Genomic DNA, 24,834 nt, shown 5'->3' with positions numbered 1-24,834 from the left:
GAATTTTAATTCAGAACATGGCTGTTCTGTTAAGAGATCACATCCAAAACCTAGGACTGTGTGATCCAGCTGGAATACAAACACATCTTTAATCCAGGAGACAGGGGCAATTTTAATAAGAGAATTTACAGAGAGAGGTTGAATGAGAGAATGAGCTAGACACAGGTAAAGATAAAACGAGTCAGAGAAGAACCAGCCAGCCCACAGCTCAGAAAAAACTAAGAAAGGGTAAGTTTATTAAGAAGTAAGTCTCAGAGGCTGAAAACAATCTAGGCTCCATAGATTGTATGGAGGCTAGAAGCTTCCAGGACTAGGCCTAGATTAGCAGACAGGCAATAAGCCTCTGAGACAAGTAAAAGCTCCTTTCACATATGGTGCTCAACATGGTTGATAAAGAAACAAACAAACAAACAAAAACCACCATTATTGAAGAAGAAGAAAGCTCATAAACATTGCAGAAGCAGGGGACATCTAACAGGAGTGTCGCAGAGGACAGCAGACACCTGACAGAAAGACATAGAGGAGAAATTTGCCTGGGATCATCTCCAGAGGAAGATTCAGCACTTCCTGAATGATTTCGGCTGGATGCCCAGACAGACTCAGGAGACCTTGGAGCACTGGGAGCCTCAAGACTAGAGCAAGAAACGACTCAGGAGCCTCCGAGACCGTGAGTCACAGTAAGTCAACCCCCCCCAAAATTATAATTATATATACACTGACTTTTTCCCATATTAAAAATGGGAAACTCCATTTCAGATCCCTTGAGAACAAGGTTAGGAGTTGAGGGGATAGAAACATTACTTTAAAAAGTCATTGCAGTACTCATTGCAATTATGACCAATGGAGTAAATCCCTCTCTACTGTCAATTGCAATCTTTAGATTTTTCCTCTCAAAAACGATCAAAAAATTAGCTATATCAGAAAAAAAAATAGCAATGATAATACAAAGGCTTGAGAGACAAGACACAGAGAAACTAAGAAAACAGAAAATGCTTAATTGTGAACGTATGGTACTTAATGATATTGAGGCTCAAGATAGACAACCCACTGATAATAGGCAAGAAGCCTGGCATGCTGGAGTGGAGCCCAGAGCACTGACACAGAATGAGAGTGCCGAAATGTCTAGTTTATGTGTGAAAATTGAAGTGTACCTTGAAACACAGAAAGGGGAAATAAGATTAGTAGAAGACACTGGATTGTAAGTAGGGTGTTGCGGCACATGCCTTTGATGTCAGTACTCAAGAAAGCAAGAGGAAGGTGGATCTCTGTGAGTTCAAGGCCAGCCTTGTCTACAAAAACAAAAGTCCAGGATAGCCAAGCCTATATGAAGAAACTCCGTCTCAAAAAAAAAAAAAAAGAAAGAAAGAAAGAAAAAAGAAAAAGAAGAAAAAAAAAGAAACAGAGAAAAAAAAGAGAAGAGAAAGAGAGAGAAGCTTCCAAATGAAAGGCACAACTCAGGGAAGAAATAAAGAAAGCAGGTCCCCCTGCATGGCTTAGCAAACCAGCTGAAGAGAGACAGATAGTTTATCAGACTGGCAGACTGGAAAACCTTGATGCTGAAATGGACTGTTGCTGAAGGATAGATGATCAGGCTGCAATTATGGAGGATCATCTCATCAGTGGCTGAGTGGATCTTCATAAGGACCTTTGGACTGTTAAGTTTGTGAAATTGATAATTGTTTCTACTGTAAAAGTTAAACTATGTGCAATTTTTAGCATAAACAGAAAGAGAGAAGCTGTAGAGGAATTTTAATTCAGAACATGGTTGTTCTGGCAAGAGATCACATACAAAGACCTTCTAGGTCTGGAATACAAACACACCTTTAATCCAGAAGACAGAGGCAAGTAGATCTGAGTTCAAGTTCAGCCTGGTAAGAACAAGTTTCAGGTAAAGAAAAGCTTAGGTCTAGGCATGATGGTACACACCATTAATCCTAAACAATGAAGGTAAATTTTGTAGAAGGAAGCACCCATGTTTGAAAGTGATGTCTAATTGAGTAGCAGAAAAAGGGACAAATCAGAAATTTGACAAAATAAGATACACCCAACTCTCACAAGGAGAGGAAAGGGAAACTATTTAAAGGCAATGTGGAGAGGGAAGAAGGGAAGGAAAAGGAAAGAAGAAAGGCAAAGGGAAGAGGCGTATATACAAGACAGTAATAGTGAGGCAGGTTGCAGAGAGAACCCAGATAAAGACAGAATGAGCCAGAGAATCAGGAGGAGCCAGAAGACTGCTCGGTTAGTTTGAGGCCAAGCAGAGCAATTTAGAGACAAAGAGAAAAGTGTGGTTGAATCAATTAGTTGGAAGGAGTTTGAGCCAGAACAGCTGAGTTGAACCAGTCAGCCCAGTGCTCAGTGAGAACAAGAAAAGGTGAGGTTATTCAACAGTAACTCTTGGAGGGTGAAAACGTTCTAGGCCTAGGTTAGATTGGACAGAGGCTAGAAGCTTCCAGAACTAGGCCTAGGTTGGCGGGAGGAGGCGGTAAACCTCTGAGGTAACTGAAGCAGGCCTGTACCAACATGATGAAAGGAGAAGCATGCTGGCTTTGAAGGCTCTGCATGGTCACATGTCAGTTCTCAGCAAACTCATCTGTAGATTTCTCCTGTGACAAACAATCCAGCAAGACATTTTTCTGTAATTACAGAAACACTGATCATGAACATGCAAGGCATCTTCCGAAGAATGGACGTGACAGAATCACATTAAACAGATGCCTTCCAGTGTCAGAGAACAACTGTGCTTCGTGATTCCATTCACCTGAAATATGCAGATACTCAAGTGCAATGCAGGGAGAATGTGATGATGAGCTTAGGTGCTGTGACAGGCTTAGAAGGGTGCTGTGTTCTGTGTCCTATTGTGTTAAAAAAAATTAAAAAAGTATACAACACAAGGCTAATTTTCCTCTATAATAATTTTAAAATAAAGATGGAAATACACACAAAATAGAAAATAATTAGAAAAAAATGCCAAAATATTGTAGAAAATAAATACATAACATAAAAGCTGGTTAAAAAAAATGTATAAAGAAAAACAACGGACCTTGAAATAAATGTGGACTTCAAACAGGAACAATCTGAATGTGGAGGAAATGAAGAAAGAGAGCATGAAAGAGAAAACATGACAGTCAGAGCAAGCAGGATAATCATGGCAATGGATCTAAGACTTTGACATACAAGCACCTAGATTTTTGTGTGTTAAAAAAAAAAACTACACATAAAAAAAATCCTACATATCAAATTTTTAAATAAGTTTTCATACAGGCAAAACATCTATTCTATAATTTATAACACCATTAAAGTTTTCAAATTAAGGCTTTTCCTATAAATTATAATCAGCTGCATAGCTTAGGAATATTTTGGTGTAATTATTTACAATGATAATCTGTTAGTAATAGAATTCTTCTTGGAAGACTGATACACAAAATGAATGAAGCTTGGCTGGTGAATGGGAGGGACAGGGCTCACAGGAGTCCCCTCCCCCCTCTTACCTATAGACCTGGGTCCAATAGTGACCAGTGTGAAGACTTTTTGTCAGTTTATTTATAGTATTTCTTGGGATAGATACAGTTTCTTCTTCATATCAGCTACATTTTCTTTTCTTTTTTTAGGAAAAAAAATGAACTGACACCATTTTAGTCACTTAAAATTCTGCCAGTTTTACCTTTTCACTTGCCTCCATTAAGCTTCTCCAGTGTATTTAGTAGCTCCTTGCGGTGGCTGTTCTTGGTTGTCAACATGACTACATATGTTATTAACTAACACCCAACCAGCTGGGTACACCTGTGAGAGTCTTTAATTAAATCAGTAGAGGTGGAAAGATGCACCTTGAATCTGGGCCACACCTTCTGGTGGCAGCCTATATAAAGAACACGGAAGAAAAGCTTTTGTTCTTTGCCTGCTTGCCCTCTCCTTGCTAGCAAGTCCATTCCTTCCCTGGCATTAGAGCCTATTTGTTTGGGATTCCAGCATATACTGAAGACCAGCTGGGACATCCAGCCTTGTGGACCGAGCAACTGCTGAATTCTTGGACTCTTCTTGGCTGACAGCCACTGTTGAGATAGCAGGACCAGCCTGTAAGCCACTCTAATAAATAATTCATATATACATATATATGTATATATATTCATCATATCAGTCCTGTTTCTTTAGACAACTCTGACTAATGCATTTCTAGCAACTTTAATGGAATGTAAAATTATAAAACAAACTGTTTATTGTTTTATTCTTTACTTCTACGCACAAGAAAAATCTCAAATTCATGGCCTCCTTGTCTCTAACTGCAGATTATATATATAACCTGCTCAGTTTCTATCCAACCCTATACATACATACATACATACACACATACATACATACATACATTTTTTTGTTTGTTTGTTTTAAGACAGAGATTCTCTGGGTAGCTTTGACTTATCCTCGACTCATTTTGTAGACCAGGCTGACCTCAAACTCACAGAGTTCGCCTGCCTCTGACTCCCCCAGTACTGGAACTACAAGTGTGTGCCACCGCGCATACATACATTTTTATTATTATTATCATTTATTACAATTTATCCAATTTGTATCCTGGCTGTGGCCCTCTCCTCCCAGTCCCACCCTCCGTCCCTCTTTTGTTTTGGAGACAAACTCTCTCTCAGCAGCCCAGGGCAGCCAGCCTCCTGCTATCGGCATTACTCCCAGCTCAGCCTCCAGAGTGACACAGGCCTGAGCCGCCACCCTCCGCTCCAGAGTGACACAGGCGTGAGCCGCCACCCTCAGCTCACATATTTTACTCCTTTATCTTTTTGATATCTCAGTCATGTGCTTCTATTTTATCTTAAGGACAATCCGCTACAAAATGACGTCAGGTTCTCTGTACTCTCAGGTGTTCATTTCTGTCTCCGAAGAGAAATAAACTGTGGCCACACCACATAATAGAACTCTAGTCCTACTTCTCTTAACTATCACAGTCCTTTTACTTTCTGGGCCTGAACTGATTTTTGTTGCCTACATGAATCTGTACCTGAGGTTAAGAACCTGCTAGTGAGCGCCAGCCCACCCCATGTTTCTAAGCCCTTCTCTAGCGCAGCCACATCAGATTTCCACAAGGGAAGCTCTAAGCTTCACAGGCCTCTGTAATTTCATTTGACACTCATCATCTAAAATCAGCTAGGTACATCGATAATAATTCTTGATGGTTAACTTACATCATTCCCCTTTGAGTTAGGTTTGCTCTGTTTGCTATAGCTGTTACTTTGCTAAAGCCCCTACAGGTTTTAACATCCTCTTCTTTCCATGGTAAAAGAAACATAAATGTTTTCTCCAATAACAATCTCTTATTTTTGAGAGATTTCTTGTTATCTACAATTTATATTAAATTAAATGATTAATTTTTGAATGCTGAGACTGGTTCAAAGCTGCCCGCTAGAGTGGAAGTTCTTCTGATTAAGGGGTTCGTAACATTTGTTTTTTTCCTCTTCAATCTTAAACATCTTTGCATTAGCTATGGATCTTTGATTTGTTTCCTTCCCGAAGTTTCCCGTGTGAGGATTTTTCAGCCTATCTACCTCCCAATATTTGTAGAGGTTTCCAATATTCATAACCATTCTCAGTTACATTCTCACATTTGACATGGGGGAATCTATAATAATATATGAACTCTTGATACAAACAGTATCAAATATAATAATACCTTCCCTTCACATTCTACAAAAAAAATAAAAGAACTGAAAACCCATTTTGGGGAAGGGGGGATAGAGGAAGAGCACAACTCACTATGCAGCTGTTGCTGAGGCTCGCCTTGAACCTGTGATCTTCCTATCACACAGCCTTCCAAGTACTGATATCACAGGATTATGCCATCAGGCTTGCTAAAAATGTTTATTTTAATTTAGTGTAACAGCTTCTGTTTTGTTTGTATAAAAAGTATCATTGTAACACACAATAAGTACCTCTATCAAATACCTAAAGTCACCTCTGCATGAACTGTCTTAATTTTTTCATGGGAGCATCTGTGTATAATCAGCCATTGTGTACCTTAAAAGAACTAATCTCTTTTTCAAAGTCTAGACTGCTATTGTAAAGAAAATATTTTTATCTGAAACAAATTTCTTAGTAAGAAGCAAATTCCTCAGGAAGATTCTATTTAACCAATTATTTTTTTAAAAGACCTAATTTTCTACACTGTACATCTTTAAATTATCCTCTAACAAAAAAAGGCAGTTAAGAATAATTCAGTATCTCGAAAGTTATCTCTCTTTCAGTATGTTTCTTATATTTATATCATAATGTATCATAATTAGAGACCTCCTTTCATTGTCCTTGTCCTGCTGTTCATTGAGACTTAAAATAAATATAAAGCATCCCTATAAATCAGATAAATTTATTCAGTTTTGAAAAGTCTGAAAACCCATCAAATATTTCTCATCCGATTTTAGGACAACTGGTTGACTACTCTTACTATTTTTTTCATTAAAATATTGCATGTATGACCTAAGCTGTAGCACATTTTAAGTGTATTTTTTTAACGCTCGGCACTGGGTTGGCTGTAAATATGAGCTGTTCTCCCGAAGACTTGGTGATCCCAATAATACAAACCTATCAGCCGTGCTCCGTGCCTTGGGTTGTCAATGTGAATGAAAATGGCACCACCGTTTGCATCAGCACTAACAGATTTCGGGTTAGTTGCCAATACTATCAATCTTGTATTTAGCTGTACTGTTAGAAATTAGCTTGTCACAAGCACATCACTTGCCATATTTTCTCTGGCTAGCTATAAACTCAAAGTGTTCTTTCACAAGGGACACCAACCCATAAAGCAAAGAAACCCGAGCTCAAGAGTATATGAAGAAAGTCTTTTAAAATGTGGCCTGGAGGCCTATCACTACCTACCTAGACATCAAGATCATCCTCACCAAGTTCCGAGAAGAAGAAATTAAACAGTACACATAAACCACGCACCCTAGCACTTGTACTCACTAAGAAAAGATCCTGGCAACTGATGATTTCCTAACACTGCAAATGCTAACCTTGGTGGTTATCAGTCACACAGGACACACTTTCTCTTTCATTCTTTTCCATGTTCTGCTCTGTGGTCAAGGTCCCCTCAGTAAGGCTGTAGCATTCCCTCTAAAAGGGCTCCTTGCGGGGCTCCCAGGGCACCTGAAAAGGAAGCCTCATTCTTTCCTTGCACTTGCGTGGAAGCTCCGGATTGGTCTTGTTTGAAATAAATTTGCAGATGCTGCCTTTACTCCACACTAAGCATAGAAGAGAAAAATGGCCAGTGTCTCTGGGGAATAATTAACAAAAGACAGTTTGTTTCATCTTCATGATAAAATACAGCATCCCTACTAAAAGGCAAATTCATCATTCCCCAAAGTTAAATAGAATGACACTTTAAAAGTAATTCCAGCTGATTAAATTTAGGATTCCGGAAAAAAATTAATTCATGAATACACTCTGAATCTTTCATTTGATTTTAAAATGTATAAATGTTCATTTAACTTTGAGCCCTTGCCTCTCAGTGTTCTATTCTGAGCTAGTCAAACAAGTGGTAGCAGGCATGCTGGGCTCAATAACTCTCTTTCACTTGGATTGCAAATTAAAGGCGGTCTCCTGAACACTGACAAAGTTCCAATGCCTGACTTCACAACTCGGGTTGGTTTTCCTCCACTGTTTTGCCTCTGTCTGTGTCAACTTTGGCCTCCTTTTCTTGCTCCCCTAAAGCACTACCGTCTCTTTGAAGCCACTGTCAGCCTAATCTGGAAAATGTGCATTAAGCCTCATGCCTAATTATACAGTTAGAAAACTTGAAATCTCAACTATAAAATACCTATGCTTGGAAACTGTAACTGTCTGTAACTGCATAAATGCCTCAGTCACACTGTTCACGGACATGGGTTAAAAGAATTGCAGAGTTACAGAATTGGTAGAGGGCCTGTGCAGCACATGACTGGCCCCATGTTTGATTGCCTGCACCAGACAAAAAAAGACGGGCAAAGAATAGTTTATTTTCTGTTTAAGTTACTTTGGCTTACATTCTTTGAAAAGTTGAATTCTTACACATTCTATGCTGAGCAAAGAGTTGACCCAACAGGAAACACCACACTTTTACCTAAAATAGTTTGCACTGGTCATCAAATCTACTTCAATTAAATATTACCCAGTAGAACTGTTTTATTCTAAATACAGAAGTGGCTTGATCTAATACAGCAGCCATTTTTTTTTAAATCCCTCCATATTATGCATTAACAGAGCCGACATTTCCCAGTAAGTCCTAACATCTATGGATAAAGTACTCGGTATCTAATTCTTTAAAGAACACCTGAGAAAATAAACACATGCACCCCTACCTCGAGGGTCCCCAAAATATACACAGTAATGTCTCTAAGCATGAGATTTTGAAGTCTTATATGTAGAACAGACATTGTCCTTTGAAAAAGTCAAAAACCCCACAAAATTTAGTGCTCTTTTTTCTAAAAAAATTTTTTTCTTTTTTTTTCTCTATAAAAAATCATCTTTTAGTAATTGTGACGTGTGAGGCCATGTTTCTGCACCCTGAGGACTGTTTATCAGGACTGCACATGGTGCAGGGTGAGAAAGGCTGCAAGGGTCTGAAAGGTTGGTATGTGATAATGACCAGTAAAATACTGGCTGCGAGGAAGCATGCTATGGAAACAAAGGGGAAATCATGGTTCTCTCCTGCTTGTATCTTCACATGGGCTTCCCGTCAGCTGGTCCCAGCAACAGGCCTCCTGGATTCCTAGAGCAAGGCGAGGCTTTCTACTGGCTGGCCTCTGGGCCAACTCCTCTCTGCCTCTCACTGTTTGCCTCATGCACTACCAACTGCAGTGGGTGTAGTGCAGGACACAGCAGGGTTCTAGGAAGCCCAGCAATGACTGGGTTGTACTAACAAACCAGCCCAACGCTGCACAGGAAATTTTAGTTCCTCGAGAATGTTTCTGAATGGGAAGGAGGGGTAAAAGCCACTACCCTCGCTCTCTTCACATTCGGCCATAGTAACTGGGCAGAACAGGTTGTATTAAGGTCTGCACAAAGCCGAAACATAGAATTTCATTGCCTTTGTTGGCTCGTGTCATTTCTTTAATTAATGTCACTTTCTCTGGTTTAATATCAGAGCAAGTGACAAGAGTGCTTCTGGATGAATTGTGTTTTCCGAGGACTGTATGGCACGCTCTCCTGCAGTCTGACAGAGGGACGTGCCAGTTTTCCTTGGCAGTTACAATGCACCAGCTTTAGTTTTAGTAGTTTAATTTGTGGCAGTTATATGTTTTGAATACGTTGAAGTATTCACAACGGTCTCGTGGAATCTGTTCCATAGATAAAGTTTACACAGTGGAAAAGCAAAAGCAAGGGTTATAATGTGATTAGCAAAGCTGCTCGTGGCCACAGCTGGCCTTATAGGCATGCCTATAAATCTAAGAGTACTTAGGAGATACAATTACAATGATGACAGGGATGGTGCCCTCTGTTTGTGGTGTGGGGGCAGTTCTGTGGTGGGTGTGAGACAATCATAAGGAATATGATGTTTAGAACTCAATTTTATGCAAAATCCATTATTCAAGAAGCAAAGTTTATATACATGATAGACATGCAAGGAAATGAAAGTAAGAATAGGAAGTTTAGCCAGTTATGTATTAAGTTGGTCCTAACATTTCTGTAACCTAAGTTTTTATTGATAAAAATTTCAGAAAGACTTCTGCACTGAGGGGAGAGGACGCAACTCTTCTTTTGGGTTGTTAGAAATCTTTCTGTTTCAGGCTGGAGCCTCTGAAGGTTTTCGATTTGGAGTTTTCCCTTTATCTCCTCCTCTGTGCACTTCTGTGAAGCTCCATCAGTGAGAAGAGCCACCACCATGGAGTTCTTCTAAACTTCGCCTGCCCTTTCTAAATTTAGGGTTCTTCACTGCAGCGGGCTGCAGATCTGGCTTTGATTGCACCTGGCTCTGCTGGAGAACAGAAATATTCATCTTTACTGATCCCATGCTGCTTAAGTGCTGGAAGGACTTGCGGGGGAGTCACTCTCCCCGGAAACTTCATTACAATACTTTCTCTTCCCTCCATGAAGTAGTAATTCTCATTCACCAAAGACAGAATTTTGCCTGACACCACCACAGGAGTTCCTGTTTGACTTTCAAAATTAATCAACCTCTAAGCTGGAGTAGAAATGGCATGTCCTTTAACCTTAAGCACAAAAAGCTCTCAACAGACTGCAGTTTTTATATCCCTGGATGGGAGTTTGGGCCCCTGATACTTAAACTTGATTCACATACTGGGTTTCTGGCATGCCTTTGCCCATACCCATCTGCTAGGCTGGCCCAGTGCCCAATCAGAAGGTGTGATGCCAGTTTCAATAGGGCATAGGTGCCAATCAAAGATGGGTTTGGAGGGGCAGCACACAGAACGCAGCAAAAGTCAGTTCTGCTGCCAGGAGACCCTCCTGTTATCATCTGATGCCAATGAAGGGCCACATGCTTCATTGCCTGGGATCATGCTGCATCTGTAGATGTTTCTGGCCTTCAGTGGATAGCTTTCTACACAATCATTTCCCTGGACTGGAGATGCCAAGGAAAAGCTCAGCCTACCTGGCTGCCATTTGTAAAGAAACAGTGCATGTCTCTAAACACTGCCTTGAAACAATTCAGAGTGTTCCATCTCTTCTCCTAAAATAGTCTTTGACACAGAGTAACTGTACAGTGTTCAGGAAAAACATAGTGCTTTTGAGAGAGATGTAAGAAGCGAACACTCTGACGCATAATTACAAAACCAAGCGTGGAAGCAGTGTAAACTTCACACACACCTTTGCATCATTAAATGTGGAAACTGTCATGATCTGAGGAGCTAGCTTCCAGTGAAGTCTCACTCCTAGTTTTAAGTTTCTTAGAGTCTCTTCTAATTTGTTTCATATACATGGATACCCCTGGGTCTCAAACGAAGGAATGTACCTTATGCTATTTATTCCTCTCCTCCCTCCTCCTCAGAAGCAGAACCTAACACACTTCAGAAGCAAAAGCCCATCCATATTTCATAAGGAAGCCAGAAGCTCTCCAACACTGAGAATTCTTTTATTGTGTGGCAATGGAGGTGAGCTCATTTCATAAAGAAGATACTTCCCCACAGCAGTGAGTTTCAAATTAAAAAACAAAGAAAGAACCAAAAAAAAAAAAAAGAAAGAAAGAAAAGAAAAGAAAGAAAAGAAAGCTTGACCACCGCAAAGAGCAGTACAGCAACAGTGTAGCAGAAGGGACAAAATGGGTAAATGTGGGGCAGAATCAGGTAGCTTAGGAACTGCCCCGAGAGGGAAGGCTCCGATAAAACTGCTGAAAATGAAGAGGTGGAATAGGAAATGGATCTTTTTTTAAGGTTAGACTTTTCTTTAAAAAACTGAAAATACAAACGAAGGCTAAGCCTTGCAAGAATCCCTCCGCTGTATAAACAGAACACAAACTTTCTTACTTACAAGGATTTCAGCACTATCTGGTATAAACTTAAAGCAAACATCCCATGTGTATGTGAAAGCACATGAAGAATTAAAATATATCTGCTAGAAATTTTTATGTATCTATAGGTCTAACACATCTAATAGCCAAATAAAGACAGGTAAATTCCTCTTTTGAATTTACATCTCTTACCTATGCCTTCACTGGGAACTAGTTTATTGTATACATAATATACAGAGCTATGATAATCTCTAAAACAAAACATCCTTCTTTTGTATTATCATCATTTTCACAAGACTATCTGCCTTCTCTAAAAAAATATTGTAAAAATAACATTTAGTATTGCTACTAGTGTTATGACGGGACTTTTCTGAATGTTATTCTGAATACTTTAAAAGTTAATCAATTATAACCAACTAAATAATAAACCAAACAAAACTACAACGTGTTCTTCTATTCCTTTATAAGTAGAAATATTTCCTGATCAGTAAATACGTTAAATTTGATGACTTCCAAAAATCACACCCCAAAACTTTCTTCTGTTTATGAAAAGCAAAGTCAGAATAACATAACAGCAATAACAGAAATCTCCAAAATGTACTCAACTAAGTCTAACCACTTATCCATGAATAACGATCTTAAAGATTAAATCACCATGGCCAATTTTAGTTACAACGTGTTACTCTTTGTAAAAGACAATGATGGCAATTTATTGTCAAGAAGGCATGTGCCCATTCTTTTAAAGGGGGTAGTTTTCAATCTGTGGGCCATAACCCCTTTGGGAGGTCAAATCTTTCCCAGGGGTCACCTAAGACCATCAGAGAACAGGTATGTACATTAGTATTCATAACAGTGACAAAATTGCAGTTATGAAGTAGCAAAAAAAATAACCCGATGGCTGGGGGTCGCCACTGTTTCAGAGTTAGCTTGCGCAGGTCTCTCATCTACTACTGCAACAGGCTGGATTTGGTTGACGCCTATAGTTACAGCAGAGAACACAGCGGGCTCAGTGTGTGGGCCCAGGGCCACAGTCTCGGCCACAGTCCCTCCAACAACCAGCTGGAACGGTAAAGGAATGTAGTGGATATTTATCCTGGAGTTTTTCTTTTCTGCCTTTTTATTAATTTCTGCTGCCCAGTTCCTTCTGTATTTGAAGCAAATAGGTAGCAGTCTAAATAGAAATGTTCACCAGGCATTGTGCCACCCTAGGGAACAGATACAGAGTGGCAAATAAAACATACAGGCACCTGTGGATAGTCTCTGTGTTCTTAGATTTACAACACTAGTAGCTGAATCCACCACAATTCAAGGCAGAAAAAACAGAAAATACTCCCAATAAAGGTCTCTCCCTAATGCACTGTGGCACCGGGTATTTAGAATGTGAAATCTTAAATGAATTCTACTTATTAACCGCTTACTAGGTTCCAAACTCTAAACAAACCTAACTTAATCTTCACAATTATTCTTACAATTACATAAAACAGAAACAAAAACTCCAGAGGATTATGAGGCAGAGGCTGCTGGGTCTGTCAGGGACTTAGCAGCAAGTCAGGATTCAACTCAGATTTCCCAGCACCAAAACTTCTGCTCCTCTTATGCACATCTCCCTTGGGTTAGTGGCTTCCATGTTATATGTAGCATTAAAGGGAATTCAAACCTTCAGTTCTCTCCTTCCCTGGAGTTTCAGAAACTTTTTTGCTCATTTGGTTCTAAAATGACAGCAACTTTCCCACACCCTAACCAGTTTCCTTTCCTCCTTTCCACCCGCTTTCATATTCAAAGAGAGACGCAGACTTTGTTCTCATATTCAGACGTTTCTCTTCCCTCTTATGACTATTGCGATGAATGCTACAGGCACAGTATCTCTCTAAGTCAAGAGATAACACGGAACTTCTCTGCCCCTTCCCCTTTGCTCCAAGTTGCTGATTACCAACAGGCCTGGGCTATTGATCTCAAAGCTAGAGGACAGTTGTACATGCACAATGAGCCAGGCAGCAGCCACTCTCTTCTCAGCCTTAGGCCACAAATGCTGAGAAAGTGGCTGCTAAAGCAGTGTCTCTGGGAAGAATACCTGAAAAGAATCACTGGGCAGTTATTTTTAAAAAGATTGAATTTAAGTGCTTTGTCATCTATATGCACAACATGAAGAGAACTATGAAAACCCACCAGGACCAGAGGGCTTCTCCTGTACCTGCTTATTTGTAGATTTGGAAACAATCAGTGCAAACTTGCACTAACAAAGTGAAGCTGATTCTGTGCCTCACTGCACCCCACTGACAGAGCAACAAAGCACCATCACGCAACTCTGAGGAAGCTCTTCTTTCCTCTTACAGCAACTGCTTCTTAAAAGTCTTTGCCCGGTGATATGTTTTTAAAATTCAGACAGTGGCAGGGGATGCCACCCAACATAATGAATATTCAAGTGCACTGTAAAACAAAATTAATAAAAAAATAAGACTAAAATTAAAAGTACTTAGACTAAAAGGACTTTATGCACTTGAAAAGGGATGTCAATTACTCCAGCAACTGAGAGCCCCCCTTCACGACCAGAGCCAAACAAGTGGTCTGCATGTATACACACAGATTTATAAAAAGTGTGTAAACGTGATATTTAGTCTTCAATATGTACTTAAGTTCAAATCAACACAGATAAACATTTACATTCTAAGACGTGAAAAGGAGTAAGATTTTAGTCAAAGCTTTTCTCCAGTTCTTTCAAATTATTCAAATAATTCAAAAGTTAGAAAAGTAAGCGTGTGGTAGGCCGTAAATCCAAGGCTACAGCAACATTAGCAATAATTTATTCAGCCTATAGCAGGACAGTATAGCACAGATCAGCACACACACACACACACACACACACACACACTAACCCGAGTCTCAGATGGCACTCCCTCTACAGATAACCGAACTCCAAGCACTCAACAGACACGGGTCTGCATCTCTAGGCAGGAGGCTCTTTACTTGATGCTCTCTAGGTCTTGAGGGCTTCCACTCAGATGTAAAGCACTTCACTATTTCTATATGAACACACTAAAATTAGTTTGTTTAGATTTACTAAAATTGAATAGCACATGCTAGTAAAACGCACTTCACCTGTTTCCCTTCATTCTTTTCACTGCGGTTCTTTGACATTTTCAAATTGTATAGGTGACTACCAGCTCGTTTCTGTTGAAGAACATCACATGCCTTGAGTGCTGCCTCATCTAGCACTCAAGCTTAAAGTGTCCTGTTTGGTTTGAAACAGGCTCTAGTAACTTAGCCCTGTCTGATCTTCCCACAGGTGAGGGAGCACAGGTAGGAGGCTCCCGCTGTGACAGTCTGTAAACAGGAAGCTGCTTTTTATTCAAGGCACTGACCTCACTTTTTTCCAATTACATTAGACACAAGTGATGGGTAGACGGTTGTTTAGTCACTAAATTACTTTCATTCACTGAAAACCTTAGCCAGGTAGGGCAGCTTTCGCCTGCAGTCCCAGAACCAGACTGGAAGAAACAGGGGGTCAGGAGTTCAAGGCTAGGCTCGGCAATTGAAGACTGTCTCAAAATAAACAAACACAACAGGTAAACCATCAAAGATCTTAATCATTCATGATTCAGAAACATGTTTGTTTGACAGGGAACCCTGAATTCCCCTAAAAGAGGAACAAAACAAAAAGGTCTTTGTTCCCTTGTCTTGAGATTTTGAGGATATTTTTAGACTGGCAATTGGGGGGAGAAGCTTGTTTTGGTGTGTGTGTGTGTGTGTGTGTGTGTGTGTGTGTGTGTGTTTTGTCACCCACCATTTATCTGTTTGTTTTGTGGATTTTTATCCCTCCTTGGGTTGCTTGTTTGTTTGTTTGTTTGTTTTGAGACATGGTATTTCTAAGTAGCACTGGTTGGCCTAGAACTTAGGACATAGACCAACATGACCTTGTCTCTCCCTTTCAAATGATGATATTACAGGAATGAGCCACCATACGCAAGCCCCAAAGAAACTACAGAAACAGATAAAGAGTTATAGGGTGAACGAATATATATAGAGAATCTCCTGATGTGCTTAATGTTTGGGGTAGGAGGCACTGAAATCATGGTACCCAAGATCTGTCATGAAGTACACACCAATCCCAGGTTATTCTTTTGTAATTACCAATATTTTATTCATCAGACCTAGTCACCTTGCATATTCTACCACAGAATTAAGATAGTCCTAAACGGTCTCTTTAAAATTAGTGTAATTTCTAAATGCTGAAATGCAGTGTCAAAGTACACCCAAATAGGGTTCCCTACCCATCACAGAGCACAGAAGGTAATATGAGCATCTACTTTGTCAGTTTTCCCAAGAACAACATAACTAGTAAACTCCAGTTACAAAAGAGAAGTTCATTCATTCCTTGTAATCAATGCTTACAGTCAAGAAAGCTCAATTGTATGTGGAACATAGTCAAGAAACAATTAGGCCTTGTGTTGCCTAGATACTGATGATTAAAAGTCAAAAAGTAGGGGCTGGAGGTACAGCTTAGCAGGGGAAGGAGCTTTCTCCCGAAAGTCTGACCACCTGACTTGGCCTCCCAGAAGCCATACAGAGGTGGAAGGAGAGAAAGAAGATTGTCCTCTGGGCTCCACAGGTGCCCTATAACGTGTCCTACACAGGTCATACACATAATATAGTAAATATTTTCCTAAAAATAATCGCAAAATGTTCATATTTACGCCATTGTTGTTTCTGAGCTATGAAAAAAAAACCTGAGTAGCTACGGGAAAACAAGTCCTCGAAAAGAAAATTCATATTCTGTCTGGCAGATTGTGCAGTTAGGCTGTGAAATGACTTCCACAAGCTACGGGGGAAAACACGAACAGGGAACCTGTCGTGTCACTTATGACTTGATCCTAAGGCTTAGTTAATGTACTAAACATTAACTGTCTTCAAATTACTTTAAAAAAACAATCTATGAATTCTGTTATTTCGGCCAGCTCTTAAAATACCGTTGTTACCATAGTTACAATGATTGCAGACATAATTACACTTGGGGCTTTAGTCATACATTACCTAAGTATATCAGTCCGAACCCTCCAGAGCCTATCATCTTGCCCAGGGCCCACCGGTTTCCTTCCATGTCTTCCAGAATCTTGCCTTCTGGAAGTGGCACTGGAAGCTTGTACTTGTTTCTTGGTGCCATCACGTCTGTGGGCAGAGGGATGAGACAAATAGTTAAAACTCTAGCATTGACACTCATCTGTCCCAATGTCTTTCCCTGAACTAAGATTAGGATCCTAAAGTCAATTCCAGCTGGAGAAGCCGTCCACCTATTCAAGTTGGAAATTCAGATACTTTGAAATCTAAGAGGTACTGGCATGTATATAATATATATAACATACATATTGGGGCTATGGGACTAAAGAGACGGCGGGTGGTTAAGAACAGGCAATGCTTTTGCAGAGGATCTGGAGTCAGTTCCAGCATCCACAGGGCAGCTTACTGCACTCTCCAGCTCCCGGCCTGACGCGCTGGCACCTGTACTCATACGCATACACACACAGACACAGACAGACATGACATAATTAAAAATTAAAATAAGTCTATGAAAAATAAAACATCTACCGTGTCTCATATAAAGGAATACTTTAAAAATCTGTTTACGGGTCTATTAATACTTAGCAATACTACAGAATATACCTTAAAAAACGGTTATTTCATTCACACGTAAATACTGCATTTGTTGAAAATGCTGTGTTAAACATGAGGCTGTTAGTGATTGGGGAAGGGTACAGCCTTAAGTTCAAAGGTCAGACACTATGACCACTAGGCAAACCACCTGGGAATGACCAGTCAATTCAAAAGGGCTTTCATGGCTATCTGGTAGATCAGGCCACTGGCTAGTTCAGAATGTTTCTGGCTTTCTGACTCTCCCTCTTACCCACGCCTATCAATGAGAAAACAGCTTTGCCTTAGAGATCACAGCTATACAGATAAGAGGAATTTTACAACCCATAGGAAGGCCATACAACTTTTATTAATTAATTATTATATATAATACTAGCAAATTACTAATGTGAACTTTTTCAGGTTGACCAAGAACGTTCCTAGGGAGCATGTAATTAATAAACATTGGAATAAATGCTTGAAACTAAACATGAAAGTAACCGTGGTATTTCTTAGCATTTCTAAACAAAAACAAACAAGCAAACTGGAAACTTTTGTTTGAGTTTGGTTTGCATTGCTGTGATGAACACCATGGCTGAAAGCAATTTGGGATCTTTCCATAACAGTCCATCCTGAGGGGCAGTCGGGGCAGGAGCTCCAAGCAGGAGTTCAGGCAGGCCCTGAAGCCGCCACCAGAGCATGGCTCGTCGGCTAACTCCCCTGCCTGACCGGTTCAGCCCGCTGGGCTTCATTGCACACACTAGGACCACTGCTCGCGGTGGGCTGAGCCTCTTCCACCAATCACTCAACAGATCTACAAAAGTCCCCGCTTCCCAGGCGACCCAGGGTGGTGACAAGTTAACAGGACAAACGCTTTCAAGAAAAGTTTTCACGAAAGTTCTCCCCCCCTTCACTCTCTGAGCCCGGGGCCGCCGAAACCCCCCTGGGGCCTGCAGCACCACCCTGGAGCGGAGCGGGAAATCCAAACCGCGAACTAGGGCGGACGCTTTAGCGGCCGCGAGTGAAGTGTGGGGTCCGCGGGGGCACCGGGGGGACGCTGGCCGCCGCAGAGCGCTGCTGCTCAGCGGGAGCGGCCGCCCGGTCCCCGCCGAGTGTGCTGGCCCCCTGTCCTCGGGGACGTCCGTCCGCCCCGGGGGGACCGAGGCTGGGCTCGCAGCCCGCACGGAGGGGACACTGACCTGCCGCCCGGGTGCCCGCGCCGCCAAGGCCTGGCAGCGGGGCGGGCCGGGCCAGGCGCCTCCCAGGGGCAGGGCGACCTCCGGGGCCGCCTTCCCGCCGCCGAGGACCGACCGGGGCCGCCCCGGGGACAGTGGAGGGGCGGTGCCGAGGATGACGGAGGCTTTCCGAGCACCTGACTCTCCCTGGGTCTGTCTGAGGAGTCCGCGGAGGAGCGCGGGGTGGAATGAGCACGGCCAGCGCTTCAACAGGAAGAACTGAAGACTTCCTGTACCAGTCCTGAGCACCAACCGACTTCAAGTGGACCCAGCCCTGCCCAGCAGCGAGGCACACCCAACGCCTAGCCCCCTGGGCCCCGCACCTGGGTGTGACACTCTAGGCCTAGTTCTGCCACTAGCGTGAGTTGGATAACGTTTAAAACATAATTTTAGTTAATACATTTCTACCTTCCCATCTCTAAGATGGAAAAGACTAGTTACTGGGTTTCAAGGTGCTGTACGAACTGAGAGAAATATGTTAAGTGTTTCTAAATCTTTACCGATCTACAGTGAGTTTATGTTTTAGAGTAAACAAAACAAATCTGTGGTGGCTCAGGCCTTTAATCCAGCATTCGAGAAGCAGAGGCAGGTGGATCTCTGTGAGTTTGAAGTCATCCTGCTATACAAACTGACTACAGGAGAGCCAAGGGTACACAGAGGAACTCTGTGTTGAAAACAAACAAACAAGACCCCAACTATTTAAGCAAGACTTAAGTTTCTTACCTAGAAACAGTCAATATTTCCCAGATGCAAATACTGAAAAGAAAAACGATGTTCTGTCTATGAGAGTTAAAGTTATGTCTGAAAACTTACTCTCCTAAGAGATCTATAAAACAAAAATGCCTCTAACCTGTAAGCTCCTCTTGCCCAAGGACAGGTAACTTCTGGGAATGCTGGGGGCTGTTGTTCATGTAAGACAAGCCACGGGTTTTCCCTTCTGAAAACAAGCTTGCTTGCTCTAACTACACAGGTTGTGCTTGATCACACAGGCGTGAGGTACATAGGCAGAAATTATGTCAGGATATTCGCATGGCCCTGGTTAGACGAAGGCGGGAAAAAACACAGCCTTGTATGATTCCTTTCCTAAGCCTCTGACTAATGCAATTTGTAGCCATTCTCTGGGAATCTGGGCTATGGGCCTGGCCAGTGTCCACTATCCTGGCCAGTGTTTAATAAAGCTTGCTTCAAATTTGACTCAAATTTGTGGTAGTGGTCTTGTTCCTGCCTGGTGGTATTCATATCTCATCCCTAAATTTGAGGAAGTAAGAAAGTGGAACTTTTAAACTCCAAAAATGGAAGAAGATACGAGACTATTTCTTAAAAGAACTAGATGACACGGATATAAAGTATTTTTAAAACAAATTTTGGAGACAGGGCTGTAGCTTTCTTGGTAATGTTTGTTTGGTCCCACATACACCTCCCATCTTATCCATTCAAAATACATTCCAAGATCTCCAGGGAAGATAGAACAAAGCCTTATATATTCTGTGATTGCTTTTACTGTAAGGTCATTTCTGAGACAAGATAATTTTTATTTTACTTATAAAGAATTTCACTGATAAATTAGACATACTCAGAGGTTAACCATAATTAATAACAGGGTGGTTATGAAGATAACCACAAGGGAAAGCTGTGTGGATATGATTGTGTTAGTACAGATCTTTTGCTGTGACAAAACACCATGACCAAAGCAACTCAAGCAAGAGAGGGTTTATTTTTGGTTTATGGTTCCAGAGGGATAAAAGTCTATGGTGATGGAACCAGGGCATGACAATAAGCAGCAGCTATGGCAGAAGGAACGGCGAGCTGAGAACTCACATCTTGAACCTCAAGCACAAAACAAAGAGCACAAAACTGGAGATGGCAGAAGGCTTTTAATGCTGAAGCCAATCACAGACTACATCCAGGAAGGTAGTGCCAACTAAACCTCCCCAAACAGTGCCAAGTGTTCAGTGTTCAAATGTTTGAGGCTATCTGGTTATTTCTCATTCAAACCAGAACAAAATACTTTATTGCACCAAATCACTCTTCTTGAGATAATATGAGGTGACATAGTGTCAGTGTGATAAGCCACAAGGAGGTGAATAGTATGGGTACTGGGACATGACATTAGGCTATAGATAAGAATCGTGTGAAAATAAACGGTGTAATACCTCAGGAGTCAATCTGAAAACCCTTATAGTTACTAAATTACTGAACAGGCCGTGTGTACACAGTGAATATGTTAGAGAAAAGAATGGCTGAAGTTCCAAACGTAACAGGAAAGAGTCCATCACACAACCTAGAAAGGCATGCAACTTTTGAAAAAGAAATGCAGTCCTATATCAGCAAAATCACGCTTACAAATGTTGATTAGCTGCTGATTCCATAAACGCCCCAAACTGGAATCAAATTCTTATTAATTAGTGAATGATAAACTACAAGCAATAAAGATCTTATATGATAAAATCTCAACCAGCAACAAAAGGGAGCAAACTAGTGATCCAAGCACCAACCTGGATGGTTCCATCAAGCACCCTGCCACACGAATGGAAGGAGACATGCATGGGATTACATTGGAGTGTTCAGGTTAAGTGAAGCTGCCGGAGTGTGGGTTGAGGAGATCCAGGCGGCTATAGGAGCTTTATGGATGGATGGAAATGTGTTGAGTTGTGCTTACATAATTACAACCTTGCCAAAATCCTAATCATACAGTTAAAATTGATGACTTATAAAACAGATTTAAAAGAAAAGAATGTCAGAAGACCAAGATGGGAAGAAGCTGCATCCTTGAAGCTGTTAATAACATACAAATTCGGCTAACCTTCCAGCAGTGCGCATTTCCATCACCATGAACCATCAACGGTCCCTATCCATCAAGCCATGAGCTTGAGGTTTATATTCCTTGCAGCCAAAATCTTCCTAATGTTCCAACAAAGTTGCAAGTTTCATAGATGTTAATTATTATTATTTTAAAAATGATACCACAACAGATATTATATGAAAGACTTTATTTGGAGGAAGGGAAGCAGAAGAGAGTTAGGGCCTGAGTGAGCCATGAGGGCTCACTCAGACAGACAGACAGAGAGGGAGAGAGACAGAGACAGACAGACAGACAGACAGACAGACAGAGAGATGGGGAAAGGGCATGCTGACAGGAAAAGGGGAGAGAGTAAGAGAGAGGAGCAAGAGAGCAAGAGTAAGAGAGAGAGAGGAAGTGGTAGACCTGTCACTGTGTATCTGGCCCAGATGATGTCATAGGATGCAGGTACCGTCATAGGAAGTTGTCAGGACCCTAAAGGTCCCTAAGGGAGGGCCAGTTGAATTGCCTGCACAACATAACATTAATGACTTTCAAGTAGTAATGAATTTGTACTAAATAAAAAGAAGAACAGTAGTGCAGGTAAACCTACATTGAGAACATTTTCCAAGTGTTAGGATTTAATGCAGAATTTTATGATTCAGAGCATATTGCTGCGTGTATGTTTCAAGATGAAAACTGACAGAATATAGAAATACAAACTTTGGAACTAGTGAAAGAATATCTTCTGAGTGAATGTGATGAGAAACAAGAAAGAAGGGAATTTAGACAGGAAAGCATTGAGTCATCAGGAAAAAAAGATCAGGAAAATTAGGATTTCAAACAAACGTATTTTGATAGAATTTACAAGCTATGACTGATTTGACACCAACATGCAAAAAGCCTTTCTTGGTTCTGTGCCAGCTCTTGGGTTTGGTGAGCGCTCTGTTTTCCAAAGGGCTAGGTGTTGTAAAATGCTTACACCAGCTCAAAGGAATAAGGAAAACCCCAGCATTTAGTGAGCTTATTACAAGGCCAACATCATCTAAAAATCAATTAAAGTGTTAAAGATGTTGCACAGACAAAACATTTCAATAAAAGAAAACAATCTTTGTTATTTAATGTGATACAAAGAGACTACTTCAGTGAAATACTTTGCCTGCCAAAGCGATACCTTTTGTTTTATAAAATCAGAAGGCCACTTACAACTTCTAAGCCTACAATCCCTAGAGAGCTAAGCAATTACTTGACACAGAAAATTCTGAAAACAATGTAGTTCAAGTAATTAGATTCCAAACCTGTCAGAAATACAACCTGATCAGACATCTATGTCCTTTCATATCTTCGTATAGGAGATGCTGTAGTTGTCATGAACTGTCTCAAAGGTTCATGTAGTGAAAGTTTGGTCCCTCATCTCTGGGGCTTTGGGGAAGTGATTGGACCAACGAGATGTGAACTTTGGTAATATTTTAATTCGTTGATGAGTTCATACTGAAAGGAATTACCAGAAAGGTGGACCTAGTGGGAGAAAACAGGTCACAAGGAGCATGCCTTAAGAGTATACCTTGGCCCTTGAGCTCTTCTTTCTCTCTGCTTCCTGGCTACCATGAGATGATCATCTTCTTGGCCACACATCCTTCTGACTTTAATACAGTACCAAAATAACCCTGCAAACCCGCAAACCCTGAACTGGTGAGCCGAATCCCTGCTCACTTTAGGCTGATTTCCTCAGGTATCTTGGCATAGTTGACTAACGTGAGACCAGTTTAAAGGATGAGCGCGCCCATCCAAATGACATGATTGTTGATTGTCCGTATAATTCAGAATAGCAGATCTCAGTTCAGTGAAATTCAGGTGGCTCACAACTGTCTATAACTCTGGCTCCAGGAGATCTGACACCTCTTCTCAACTCTTTGGGCTCTTTCATTTACACATGCGCACACACACACACACACACATACAATTTAAAACAAATAAAATATCATTTGTTGGTTGTCAACAAGCTCAGTAAACACTTTTCAGAGTGTTGGCATGATATTTTTGTGTACTGTGTATTCAAGTGCTGATTTCCTGTACCCAGAGGGTTGAGTACAGGCTGGACTTTGGCATTATCATATTTATGAAGCATCTCCTATTTCATATTTTTGTAAACATTGTTCTCCGTTATCTTCTGATTAGCTAAAAAAGGAGGTGAGCATCCAATAGCTAGACAAGAAAGCAAGCTGGGACTTCTGAGCCCATTGACAGGGTCTCAGGTGTGGACAAGAGAGGGAAGTTCCCATCAGACATGGATGAATAAGCACATGGCAGAATGAGAATATTATGGCAGGAACATAGATTAAACACAGGTTATGAGAGGTAGTTGGGAACAACAATAAGCTAAGGCCTGAGCTTATAATAAATAGATCTCTGTGTTATTATTCAGAGCTAGGACAAGCATAGAAAACCATACAGTTATGTCAAAGACATTATTTTGTAGAATTTGGATGCAATTGTGTATTAAATTCTCAAATGTGGTAAAAAGCCAATATTTTACTAGATACTATCTTACCACGCCCATTTTTCAAATTCAAATATTAAAAGTTAACAATATGACTGTATGTATACTTTAATTTCCCCTTCTCCCCCACTATTTCACTGTAATAGTGAAAAGCTTGAGCTGAAAAAGGAGGGAGCAGAGCTGGCTTGATCATTTTCGTGCCCATGTGTGTACTCAGTTGAGTTTGAGTTGATGACCTGCTTAGGGACCAGCAAAACACGGTTTCCTCCTGGGCCACTGAGAGTTCCAAAGTTTAAAATTAGAGTCTTAGGGCAGCATAGCTGAGGTCCTGGATAAAAGTTTAAACAAAGGACCAGGTAAACTGAGACATGTCAATCCCATTGCAGGGAGTAATCGGGCATGCAGCACCTCTTCCTGCACTTAAGAGATACCATTTCCTGGAAATCCACCCAGATGGCCCCTAACTTGTGACCACAAAGTGTGCTAATTGTTCTTCTTCCCTAGCAACAGCTAATCAGCACATTCCAGGCATTGCTCATGATCAGGATCTCCCAGATGGCCAGGCCAGGACCGATTATGATCTTGACACCTAAAGTAATCCAATCATTTCAAATGTTAATTTACCTTACCCAATCATGTAATTCAACCACTCCCTGCTTGTGGCTTCCCCTTTAAAAACCTTGTTCCCCTAGACCTCCTGCTTCGGCACGGAATTTTGTGACCTGGGCTCGAGCTTGTATTGAATAAACCCTCATGTATTTGCAGCAGAGTCCATTCCTAGTGGTCTTTGGGGGTCTAAGAACTGGGCATAACACCATGTCAGCTATACCTTTACAGTTCTCCTTTCATGCATTTCATTACTGTCCTCTAGGAGACCTGGGAGGAATCTTTTGTTCCCTAAGAATACCTAGCCATTCCAACAACGGGAGGTATACCCCTAAGCAAACTTTATCCTCTTCCCTCCTGCAGTAGACTGTTTATGACTGTCTACTGCTGAGGTATAAACCGTGGTGCAAGGCTCCAGGTGCATGCAGATGGCCATCTTCTTTCACTCGGCTCCATCTCTGCACTCTGCAATATGTAGAGGGCCAAACAGACTTTCACTTAAAGCACTCAACCTGACCTATAGGCCATATGGAAATCAAGGCTTCTCTTCTCTGTTGGGACTTTGTCTCAATGACTTTTTCCTTTTTCACAGGGACTTACAAATGTCTTAGTGTAACACGTTTATGCAGGTTTTCTCTAGTTTTCATCATCTGGT

At 41.1% G+C, this 24,834-nt stretch overlaps 1 protein-coding gene across 2 annotated transcripts in view; it reads right to left on the bottom strand.

The window, feature by feature from the left end:
- The window catches only part of Vrk2 (VRK serine/threonine kinase 2), a 113,408-nt gene extending 94,933 nt beyond the window's left edge, over positions 1-18,475 (bottom strand). The window contains exons 1-2 of one of the 2 annotated variants that reach the window (XM_060365132.1): positions 18,259-18,475; positions 16,466-16,600 (exon numbers count right to left, since the gene is read on the bottom strand). In XM_060365132.1, coding sequence (XP_060221115.1) covers positions 16,466-16,595 — 130 coding nt within the window. In that variant the 5' untranslated portion in view covers positions 16,596-16,600; positions 18,259-18,475. The remainder of the gene's footprint in view (positions 1-16,465; positions 16,601-18,258) is intronic. The other variant, XM_060365133.1, reaches the window with a different exon arrangement.
- Positions 18,476-24,834: the final 6,359 nt, after the last annotated feature.

The sequence above is a fragment of the Meriones unguiculatus genome, chromosome 12 (genome assembly GCF_030254825.1).
Source record: "Meriones unguiculatus strain TT.TT164.6M chromosome 12, Bangor_MerUng_6.1, whole genome shotgun sequence".
In the NCBI taxonomy this organism is placed as follows: Eukaryota; Metazoa; Chordata; class Mammalia; order Rodentia; family Muridae; genus Meriones; species Meriones unguiculatus.
This window is presented reverse-complemented; position numbering and strand designations above follow the sequence as displayed.